General features: G+C 38.3%; 1 protein-coding gene across 1 annotated transcript in view; it reads left to right on the forward strand.

Annotated features, from left to right (window-relative positions):
* Positions 1 to 7,071: 7,071 nt before the first annotated feature.
* The window catches only part of LOC132744748 (probable hydrolase PNKD), a 29,477-nt gene continuing 24,084 nt past the window's right edge, over positions 7,072 to 12,464 (forward strand). Inside the window, exons 1-2 of the mRNA XM_060733528.1 lie at positions 7,072 to 7,163; positions 12,222 to 12,340. Coding sequence (XP_060589511.1) covers positions 7,129 to 7,163; positions 12,222 to 12,340 — 154 coding nt within the window. The 5' untranslated portion in view covers positions 7,072 to 7,128. The remainder of the gene's footprint in view (positions 7,164 to 12,221; positions 12,341 to 12,464) is intronic.

Consider the following 12,464-nt stretch of genomic DNA (forward strand, 5'->3'; position numbering starts at 1 on the left):
CACTACTCCTTTTCTCTTGTTTACGTCCGTTATGTTCAAAAGAAAATACGTCATGTATTTATGTGACGTCATGTTATGTTGAAGGGGTATCCTAAAGGGAATCTTATTTCGACGTTTCATTTGAAGTAGCAATGATTTATTTTAAAATCGTCTTAACTCGGCACGGGAAGGGTAATAAAATTATTATTTTGGTTTTGGAGTGATATATGTGGATATATTACCTGCCAAGATAAAATATCACCCTCGCCTAACGGCTCGGGTGATATAAAATCTTGACAGGTAATATATCCACATATATCACTCCAAAACCAAAATAACATATAATATATAGATGTTTTGGTATGTGTTTAAAATCATAAATCATAATTCTATCACCAAAATTATATTTTTTCTTAAAATTATACTTTTTTTTCATTAAACATACAACCATGTATTATGAGAATGACTTAGTCCTTTGTGCCTCCCTAGGAAATATTTTAAGGTCTTTTGTGCCTCCCTAGCAGTCCTTTGCACACCTGAGCAGTCCTTAGCGGTCCTGCAACTCATCGAAAGCATAAATTCTATCACAAAAATTATAGTTTTTCTTACAATAATACATTTTGTCTATTAACTTTCTACAATATATTATAAGAATGTTCTAGGGGGATTTTTAGGTCCTTTGTGCCTCCCTAGCAGTTGTTAGTGTACCTGAGCAGTCCTTAGCGGTGTGGCAACTCCTCAAAAACATAAATTTTATCATTAAAATTATATTTTTTCTTAAAATTATACATTTTTTGTCACTAAACATACTACCATGTATTATAGGAATGCCCTCACAGGTAGCAGTCCTTTGCACACCTGAGCAGTCCTTATGGGTCCGGCAACTCATCGAAAGCATAAATTCTATCACCAAAATTATATTTTTCTTAAAATTATACATTTTTTGTCACTAAACATACTACCATGTATTATAGGAATGCCCTCACAGGTATTTTAAGGCACTTTGTGCCTCCCTAGGAAATATTTTAAGGTCTTTTGTGCCTCCCTAGCAGTCCTTTGCACACCTGAGCAGTCCTTAGCGGTCCTGCAACTCATCAAAAGCATAAATGTTTTTCAATTCTATCACAAAAATTATATTTTATCTAACAATAATACATTTTTGCTTATTAACTTACTACCATAATATTATAAGAATGTTCTAGGAGGGATTTTAAGGTCCTTTGTGCCTCCCTAACAGCTTTTAGTGCACCTGAGCAGTCCTTAGCGGTCCGGCAACTCTTCAAAACATAAATTTTACCACTAAAATGATATTTTTTTCTTAAAATGATAATTTTTTTGTCACTAAAAATACTACCTTGTATTATAAGAATGCCCTAGGAGGTATTTTAAGGTCCTTTGTGCCTCCCTAGCAGTCTTTTGTGTAACTGAGCAGTCCTTAGCGGTCCAGCAACTCATAAACTCACCGAAAGCATAAATTCTATCACAAAAATTATATTTTTTCTTACAATAATACATTTTTGTCTATTAACTTACTACCATATATTATAAGAATGTTCTAGGAGGGATTTTAAGGTCCTTTGTGCCTCCCTCGCAGTTGTTAGTGCACCTGAGCAGTCCTTAGCGGTCCGGCAACTCTTCAAAAACATAAATTTTACCACTAAAATGATATTTTTCTTAAAATAATACATTTTTTTTGTCACTAAACATTCTACCTTGTATTAGAAGAATGCCCTAGTAGGTATTTAAGGTCCTTTGTGCCTCCCTAGCAGTCTTTTGTGTATCTGAGCAGTCCTTAGCGGTCCAGCAACTCATAAATTTTTCACCAAAATAATATTTTTTCTTAAACTTATAATTTTTTTTTCACTAAACATACTACCATGTATTATAAGAATGCCCTAGGAGGTATTTTAAGGTCCTTTGTGCCTCCCTAGTAGTCCTTTGTGGCTCCTTAGCAGTTCTTAGCGGTCCTTAGCAGTCCTTAGCAGTGTTTAGTAGGACCGTTTGTAAGAGTTATGCCCCTATAGAACTGTCGCAAACTACTGCTGTTAGTTCAAACCAACCAGGTTATCATTCAGCATCACAGCCAAGCTACCAACCTCCTCCACAAGCTCCATTCCAACCAGGAATGCAGGGTAGTTACCAACTTCATTCAATACAAAGTGCTATTAGACCCCAATAACCACCTGATCACCAACTTCAAAGCACCAATCCTTCTGTTCGTAATGCTTTCACCTGTCAAACACATTTGGAATATGCCAGGGAGGTGGGCCTCCATAGCATGTCTCTGGGTAAGATCCTCAAAACATCCCGGCACTGGGCACCGAGATCCTTGCTGGCCACATGGAATATCCTCTAAAATCTGTGCCAGCAACGGAACATCTACATTATCAGGAATGGCCCTGATATCAGATGTTCGGTCTCTAACGCAACCTATACTTACCTTCTCTTCCCCTCCACTGAAGATTTGGCCTTCAGAGAGGGACTGTTGACCACGCTCACCGACCTTATTGGCAAGGACCGGCTGGCCATCTGCATCTGATTGGTTTTCATGAAAATCAATCCCGTAGATGACAGAAACCCTGGTACCCTGCTGGCCACCTAAACCGGAATCCGAAGACTCCACTGGTTTGGTTACCAACGGTACCACCTCATCTACATCTGTGAAGAACTTGACCCAATTGGTATGGGCCTTTTTACAATCTTCACATCCACCACAAGGCAACTGATCCAGCCGCGCACCAGCAATTCCACCTCGGCATGTCCCACTTTGCAGTGGTATTTTTGACATTGCGTCAGCATTGGAATGCTCGCGACTCACACGATGTCTCAACACCATGTTAAACTGGGACAGCTCTTCCAGCCATCTCCCCAGTTGCCCTTGTGGCTCCCTGAAATTCATCAACCACCTCAGACTTGAATGGTCAGTCCTGACCACAAATGGTCTTCCTAGCAAGTAGTGTCGGAACTGTTTGGTGAACCGAACTACTGCTAGCAGCTCTTTCCTGGTCATGCAAAAACCCTGTTGCTCCTTGGTAAGAGCACAGCTACCAAATGCAACAACTTTCTCTTGGCCCTCTTGCACCTGCAAGAGCTCTGCTCCAATCGAATCATTTGAAGCGACCGTTTCCAAGATAAATTCGTCCTGTTGATTTGGCAACGCTAACACCGGAGGTTGCGTCAACAAGCACTTCAAAGTCCTGAATGACTCTGCTTGTTCTTCGCCCCAGACAAAGTTGGCTTTGCCTGTGACGGCGTACAATGGGGCTGCTACCCTAGAGAAGTCCTTAACAAACACTCTATGATAGTTAACCAACCCCATAAACCTCTCTACCTGCTTGGCACTGTTTGGAACAGGCCAATCCTTCACCACTGCTATGTCATGTTCTGTCATAGCAATGCTGTCTTTGCCGACTTTACGGCCTAAAAACTCTACTTCTTGTTGGAAGAAGATAAATTCCTTCGGCTTAAGCTTTAGCTTATGCCTCCGAAATCTCGAAAGAGCCTCCCGCAAGTTTGAGAGATGGTCCTCAAAATTGCGTCCAAGCACGATGATATCATCGAGAAATGCCAGGACTGTCTTCCATGTCAAACCTCTCAGGACTAAGTCCATTGCTCTGGCAAATGTGGCTGGGGCACCACACAAACCAAAGCCTTCTCTGATGTTCAACTGGAAGAATGCGGAGTTGGCATCCAATTTTGAAAACCAAACACTGCCAGCAAATGTGTCCATGCAATCATCGACTAAAGGCAAAGGATACACGTCTTTGACTGTAACCTTATTCAACATCCTATAGTCTATGCAATAACGCACAGAGCCGTCATGTTTTCTTATCAAAACTGGAGCAGATGCCCATTTGGATGTGGCATCTTGTACACCCCCAGCCTTCGGCATTCCCTGAGGCTGGGCCTCTTCTTCCCCTGCAAAGCATGTTGGCTTTCGCCTCATACCTTGCTTCACAAGCTTTGCCTCCTTGGTATCTATATCACGTTCCTTATCAGTGAAGTCACCAAGGTCAAGTTCACCATTGATGAAGACATCTTGGAACTCAATCAGCAATTGCGCTAATTGAATCCGTTGACCTTCATCAAGGCTGCCACAAGAGGTGTCATAGACCTCCTGCAGGTGTGGTGGTATTGGACCAACCGCACCTGATGTTTCAAACACTTTGCTGGGCAAAGATGTTTCAACATCACACTCATTTCTGACAACTTCACTGATGGCAAATGCCCTCCCTATCTCTGTTCCCCTCCTGACAAGGCGGTAGCTATCTGATGGATTAACAAGACACAACACAGGGGTGTTAGTGCCTTCATGTAACACTCGGGGAACCAGAAATTTCTTCTGGTTCACTGGTTCCACGATATAGCTATGCAGGGGAGAGTGTAACTTGCATTGGACTCTCGCCACAGAGTGTGGAGGGATAACCTGTCTCTTAGACACCGTGACCTTGGATACCAAGGGACTATCTGATGAATGGACATCTAGGGAGATGCGCATACCATCAAAGTAAAGCTCTGCCTTGCTCATGTCTAGCACAGATTTGCCAGGGTCACGAAGCAAATCAAAGCCCAACAGCATTTGTTGCTCAATGGGGGCAACAAACATGTTGACCTGGTACCACTGGTGACCAACCTTCAACTTAACCGGACCGGCTACAAAGGCTGCCATAGACAATTCCCTGCCAGCCGTTTGCAGCTTGACATCCCTTATCTTGGGGGGCTTGTGCTTCAGGGAATTGTAAACCTTATCAGAAATGATGGTCACCTGGGCAGCAGTATCTACCACTGCTGTTACTTGGACATCCCCTACTTGGACCCCCATGGTAAACTGGGAAGAGGAATTGACCTGACAGACAACAATAGGGTCTGGTTCGACTCCCCCCGTGCTTACTTGGCTGAAATTGGCAGCCAACCGGGATTTTTTAATTTTGCAGGTCTTGTCTGCAGACAGGGACGGGAAACGACCTACTTTTTCACCGTCCCATTCTAGTTTAACGACTTATGGTTGTCGTTAAGCTTAGGGCAATTACTTTTGAAATGCCCTATTTCGCCACAATTGTAGCATCCGGTTGATCTGCGGGGTTGGGACAATTCTGACAAAAAGGTTTTTGTCAGTCTTTGCTCCAGGTCATTTAAGGCTTTGCTTAAATCATTGGTTGACATAGGCTCTGCCTGCTGCTCCCGTGATGGCTGGGATGCAACAGCAAAAACCTTTTCCGGTTCCTTCCTGTCACCATACATGGCTGCATACACCTGTTGGTACTGGCGTACCATTTGTATGGCTGCATGCACAGACTTTGGTTGCTGCATGCAAACATGGTGACCGGCCTCTTTGTCAACCATACCCTGACAGAATCTGTTCACTGTTTGGACAGTGACAAACTCCTCTGGCAGCTTCTTAAAAGCTCTATAACCTAGAGTGAGCACTCGGTCAGCCCACTCATCTAGGGACTCGGTTGTCTCTTGTGCTGCATTCTGAAAACTTACCTGTGCAGCAGCTGGTAACTCATGTTGGCCAAATCGGGCAGCCAACTTGCTAACCAGCCTCTTGTATGTAAGCTGACCTTCTTGTTCACAGACAAGCGCATAATACTCGAGCGCTTTACCATCTAAACAGCAGACAAGGCAGCTAACTTGTTCTTCATCAGTCCACTCGCCTTGTTGGACATAGCGAGTGAACTTTAAAAAGAACGATTCCCAAGTACTCTTACCATCATATGATAAGTGTTCGGGAAAGGCAGATATCCAGTTACTAACCCTAGAACGCCTATGGGCAGATGGTGCCCTGGCAAACATAGAGTCATCACTGCAATCACTATCCACTACCTGGTCAAAACGTATGGTACGTTTAGGGGTGGTATAGTCTGGAAGTGGTAAGGTAGGGGGGTGTGTGGATTTTGACTTTTTGGCAGTAAAATCCGCAGGAGTCATCAACTTCAGATTTTTATGTGGAAAAACCTTGTCATCTGTTGCAAGGGTGCAAACAGATGACCGTTGTTGCTGCTTGTGAGCGGCCAGAACATTGGTTGCCGCTTTCACCACCTTCACCATTTCCAACCAATCATGTGCACTTGGCTGAATATCTTCCTCCTCGTCCTCGTCTGTGTCTACCTCCAAGCTAGATTGGCCTAGCTTGTCAGTATTCGCAGCTGACAGAGACATATTCTGTCTAAAGTCTATCATAGCAAGTATCTCAGGGGAGAACTTGCGACGACAGACAGCCTCTAAAATCTCCCTGGTTATAATACCAGAGCTCTCCCTCACTGCAATGAGCGCCTTGGCTAGGCTTGCACCCACATTAGGTATTGCCTGTAGCCTTTCCTCAGACGCAAAGTTAATGGCAACCAAGGGTGGTTGCACAACCTCTGCTTCCTGAGAAAATATCTCGAACTTTCCCTTTATATTGATGTTCTCCATAACAACGAAAGATACCGAGAAATATTCAAGTTAAAATGTGTTTTAACTAAATAAATCTCAGTATCTATCTTCTCCCCCTTTATATGGCAAAAGGGCTAAATGGAGTTTATCAAAATATAACAGTTACTGTACCAGTGGCAGCAGAACGAAAAGGAAATCCGAAAAATAAACAAATTCCAAAGAATTTGGTCCTTCCAGGCAACGTCTAACCTAAGCGGGATTTGCTGGCAAATTCCCGCTTAACTACGATTATTTACGTAGAAATTCTGGTTTAAATCGTTCAAGCAGAGTGGCCCACTATGAACAAAACCAAGAATTCAGGTAGACTCCGTTCTATGAGTGCAGAATTTGAGGGCAAATTCGTACACAATCGGTAAAATTATGGACCTTTGGTAGCGTCTATCTTTCGGAACGGAATTCGTAAAAATTACCGCTGCCACCAATATAGAACTGTCGCGATTGATTATAAAGGGATTGACAATACAAACAATCGACTTACCTTCCACGTCTGGATCGTAGCCAAGCTAGGAATTGCCTAATTCTTCTGCCGTTTCTGGTTATATTTAATACACAAATATGGCGCCTAACTGTCAGCCTAACACACTAGTTCCGGTTTGTCCGGAACCTTCCGTTAACTTCCGTCAACTCCCGTAACCAGTACCATACGGTACTACACCCCTTTGAACAAAACTAAAATTATGCTGTAAAAGTATTTTTCGCTCAAAGTACACCATGCCAAAGGCAGGAAGCTGTTTATTTGCAATAGGGTAATCCATTTCATTTATATTAACATGGGATATCAGTCTAACTTTCGGTATATTTGTCTTGTAACGAATATTAATATAACTGCCTATATTTTGGACAAATCAGGTTTTCGGATAAGGTAGTTCCGACATAAAGAAATCTGACCGATTTAGTTCTTTATTCCTTTAATTTTAGATGTTAATATTTAATAAAATGCCAATCTCTTGATAGAGCACATATATTTTTATGTAAAATTATTTTCATAGGAATAATAGTTGATATTTAATGTTACCTGGTCACTAAGCTAATAAAAAGCCTAATTGTACAAGATACACATTGAGATATGGTATTTTGCTTTTTAATGATGGGTCAGGGATCACGTTTCTAGCCGACTTGGGCGACAAAGTCGCCTTTTCTCTCCATTTCGCCCGGATTGCTTAGAAAGGCGAAAACAAAGTCGCCCTAATTTTCAATAAACGCTTGCAATAAATTTTGAAGTGTCAAGCAGCTCGGTAATCGTCTACGCTCCTCCTATTTCAAAACAATTTGTTAAACGCATTTTCATTGGTCGGTAAAATCTGAAAGCCACTGAAACGCAGCGAGACAATTTAGCGAGTGTTGGAATTGAATGGTTTTGTCAAATGCCGACTTTTTATCAATAAACAACAAATAAACAGATTAGCGGCGAATCATGTCAATTAGAACAAATTGGGGGCATACTTATTGCATTAATTAGTCGGTAAGTTTAGTGATCTTATTCACACATTTTCACTTTACCAAAGCGTGTCGCCAAGAGTGTTGGTCACATGTAAAATTTGAAATTGGAATTGGATGTACATGTTTCGATGTTTACAATTGTCTCAGCAATTTGGTAAATGGGTCTCGTGATGATTTATGCCTTGATTATTATTCTTTAAAAGAACTTTTTTTAGAAAGTTTACAAGTAAGCAAACAATAAGACACTGATGTCATTTGCTGGTTAATGGTGGCGGTGAAAATACTGAAATAGTATCACCGATAGATCTAATGCATTATGCAGAAAAAGTCTGTCGAAGAAAAAAAATATCAACTGTTCACACGTTACCTTTTCTTAAAAAAAATAAAAATAAATAAATAGAATATAAGAAACATCCACATAAAACTTATTAAGTTTATATGAACTTTGACTTGGCACTCCCTATGAATATTTCTGGGGATAATGATGAAAATCATGTATAGGGGCCTACTAGTGACTTACTAAATTTTTTATTTTTTTATTTCAGCACAACATCACATGGCTGCAGCATTAAAATCAAAACAAGCTACACAAAACCTATAATAAAGATGATATAGAAGAAAAAAAAAGACTGCCACATTTGTAATTTTGCTGTTTATTGTTATGAGTTACTTTATAAAGTGTTATGTACTCCACATGATGTTAATCAATCTTAAAACTTAGTATGAAATGGAACATCAACACTTTGTTTGTTTGTTTGTTTGTTTGATTTTACGCCTTTTCCCAACAGTATTTCATTCATATAGGCGGGTAGTTTTCTAACCATCGTTCCTGGAGAGTTACACCAGTACTAGACTACCTTCCTCCGCGCTAAACTACCAAAGCATCTCCCGGGGATCGAACCCACGCCAGAGAGGTAACATCAACACTTAAAAAAAAATACAGTTTGTATGCAGTTCTCCTTGTCCCTAAAAACTTCTCCCTATTTTCACTTGAGGGAGAAGTCACTTCTCCCTAAATTTTAGGTCTAGCGTGATCCCTGTGGGTACAGTGGATTTTTAGCTAAAAACCAGTTAGAAAATTCAATAACCTGTAACCGAGGATAGATTTTGACTAAGGGGCGGTAAAGTTTAAAATTGATTCTAAATATTACCTTAGTTTTATATGACAAGATATGACAATTGTTTGTATTTTAGTTGTACTCAGCAATATATTTTTTCTGATTTGATGGAATGCCGTAAGACCCTAGCGGAAAATAGTTACTTTATACTAGGATATGTATTGTAAACATTTTGATAACAACAAAATATGAACAAAGTTGCATGATATCTTGTCCTAAAGAAACAAAGTTAATGTTGTAAATCTAAGGATTTTATTAGTACAGTTGGTTAAACATTAAACATTAACATGTTTATTATGTGGCTGTTTAAATGGTTAGCATTTTTTCTAACCGTAACACCCCTAATTTTGTGTATAGGCAATACTTATTCTCTATGTACAACAGAAAAAGTTCCTTTTCTATGGTGAAGTTTGCACCAGGATTTTGAGAATGCTTTGAACTGTCTTAAGGTGATTCCGCATTGTCAGCCATGTTTGTTTTAACGTAAGTGGGTCCAAAGTGAAAAGAGACCAAATTTCGTAAAACGACAAAGCTCACAATGTAAAATGATAAACAATTTGCAATTACACTTCCATGTCTATGTTTTCAGAGCTACTATAAACAGAAATGAAAATGATAACATTAAAAATATTTTCCTTGAATGTGCTAAATTTCTGAAGACCAAGTAAAATCTATTGCAAAGTTTTATGCACATTTCACGAACAGCAAAATCTAGTTTAAAGTCAGTTGAAGTGCAGAGGGATGCTATTTTTTGCAATAATTATTATATTCAGCTTAAATGCACTAAGATGCCCTACAGTACATGTTGGTGAACAATTTTCATAAAGCTGATGGTCTAAGCATCAAACTCTTGACTATATGGTTCACTCTTTTCAGAAAAGCCAAACTCACTTTGTTGTAGCTGTTCAATCAGCTCAGTAATCTTAGAGGATAAGATTATCAATGCAATTTCTAAGCCTGTTTCATATTAGCTTATTTTTTTGAATAGATAATTAATAATAATATTTACTAACAAACTGTTTGTAATGTATTAAATGTCATAAATATAAAGTTGTACGATGTACAGCCACAGATGTTGAACTCAGTGTACACATAGGGTGGTCTCCATTTTCCCTAATTTTGGCATAGAAGTCACTGCTTTCTAAAACATCCCTCTAGGATGAGTCCTGTTATCCATTTCTGCATAAATTCCATTTTTTTTATGAAAATATTATTAAAATATTGATTCTGATTGGAAACCAATTCATATCATACCATGATTACCACTGACTTCACATGACTTGTTGAACAAGTTCTTAGTTTTCATTTGCTGCCATTTTCAAATTTTCACTTAAATCCATGTTTCACTACAGAAATGTCTGTTTCTGGTTTTGATGTACAAGGGTGATTCTGACCCAGAACAAAATCTAAAATCTAAATCTCAGAATCTAAATTTGGCATGTCAAAATATTTTGACTCACCATAACCACGCACAATAGTTTAAAAGAACTTACGGGGGACCGTCTTTTAATCTGAACAAAACCATTCATCATATTTTGGGAAATTTTCAAAGTCTGTACTGATTAAGTAGTGAACAGTGCAAACCATGATCAGATGGCCAGAACTGATGTGCAGGCTAATGTTGCTCGGTACTGTCAGATTGCATGTGTTCAGTTTATTTCCACTTGCAGGTCAAGGGTTAATCTTCATTGGTAAACAGCGTTTTTTTTTCTCTACTTTGGGAATGGTGCCAGTACCAGACTGATTGGGAAAAAATGCGTTATTTTGACTAAAATTGGGAATTTTTTTTAATGCATTTTTTCAGCTACAAATGAGATTAGACATCATGAATAAAGATAGCTAACAGCTTTTACTGTCAAGATAGAACTATTGAGTGGTGATCATTTATTTGAATATGTTGGATTTAAATGATTTTAGAAAAATCACTTGGCCTTGTGGGCATTTTGAACAGCCATTTTGGGAATTTAATATTGGAAATTGGGAATTTTAATGTCTATTTTCTATTGGGAATGGTACCGTTTTAGGGTAGTAGTTATATAAAGAAAAAAACCACTGGTAAAGCTAATTTGCCTAATAATTTTAATCCATGTGAATGTTTGTTACAACATACATAAACCCATTTATGATTTTTCATACAAGTTTTTTTTTCTATTTTAAACCATGATGGCAATATGACTTTTTTTTCAAAAGTAAGATGGCAAAAATGTGATACTATTCACAGGTCTCTGGTATTTGCAGTTGTTGAGAGACCTGATTATACCTCACATACTAGGAGAACTTCAAAATGTTAGCTTAAATAGACAGTTAACATAATGATAAGAATAAAGTGGGATTATGTCTCAAGTTCTTCATTGAGAAACAAAATATTTGGAATTTTTGTAGAAAATATACATGTATATCTATCAGGCAATGCCATTCTTTTTCACATCACTAAGTTATAAGTCCAAACAATTTCTTATTGAGAATTGTAAATGCATAGAAATAAAGTACATGGTAAGAGTAGACTTGGAAAAGAGGTCCCTTGTGTAAAAATTATTATTGATGCTAGGTTAGAGTAAAGAGTTGATGTGTTTGTGATAAGGCTGTCTTATAACATTGATGGAAAGATTTGTACTGGTACAATGTATATCATGGAAGCCAAGTATCTACAATATATCTATGTGTTATAAATCATGCATGTTTGTTTAAGACATCACAAATACCTAAGAAGGTATTTTCCTTGTTTTTGTATGTGACCTCTGAAAATTATATTAGGGGTTCAAGCTAGCTTAGAAAAAGAAAGAGAAGTGACTTTAATCATGTTAATATAAATCTCTTCCGAAAAGAAGAAGTAATTTTACTAGACAGGCAAAATGGATTTTTTTAATTGTATTGATATTGTAAATTATGAATCATTATTGAATCAAATGTTGAATATCACTGATAAATCAATATTGTGATATTCAATGATAGCCCAGAGTTAATGGTCTAAATGCAGCTAACTAATATGGCTATTTGTTGGATAAGAATGGACCTACATGAGCTCAGTACTTCACAGTGATGGAAATAATTGTTTTTCCTTTCATATTTTAAGGAAAAGTAAGATGATAAATGAAGCAGTACTTCAAACTTTAGATCTATGGTGAGATAATACATGCCTTACCAATGATGTTACAATTTTCAAAACTATGTGGAACACAATTCTCCTGCAAATGCTTTTTTCTCTTGACATAATTATAGTTGATATCACATATAACTCTATTACAGGTATTTCCTGTATACAAGGACCCGGTTCGGAAGATATTACCATGGGAAAGATATTGCTAAAGGGAAGGAAAAATACAATGAAGATGGACATACAGTCATTGAGCCTACCATGTTTGATAGTATGAATTTATCATTATAGTAACTAGAGAAGGTTTTAATTTGTAGCTTTTAACAAAAAATAATGTATCTCACCAAAGATTGGCTTAATAACTTGATATAATTTGTAAAAAAAACATTTTAAGT

This window comes from Ruditapes philippinarum, unplaced genomic scaffold, assembly GCF_026571515.1.
Source record: "Ruditapes philippinarum isolate M1 unplaced genomic scaffold, ASM2657151v2 ctg2130_1_1_1_1, whole genome shotgun sequence".
NCBI lineage: Eukaryota > Metazoa > Mollusca > Bivalvia > Venerida > Veneridae > Ruditapes > Ruditapes philippinarum.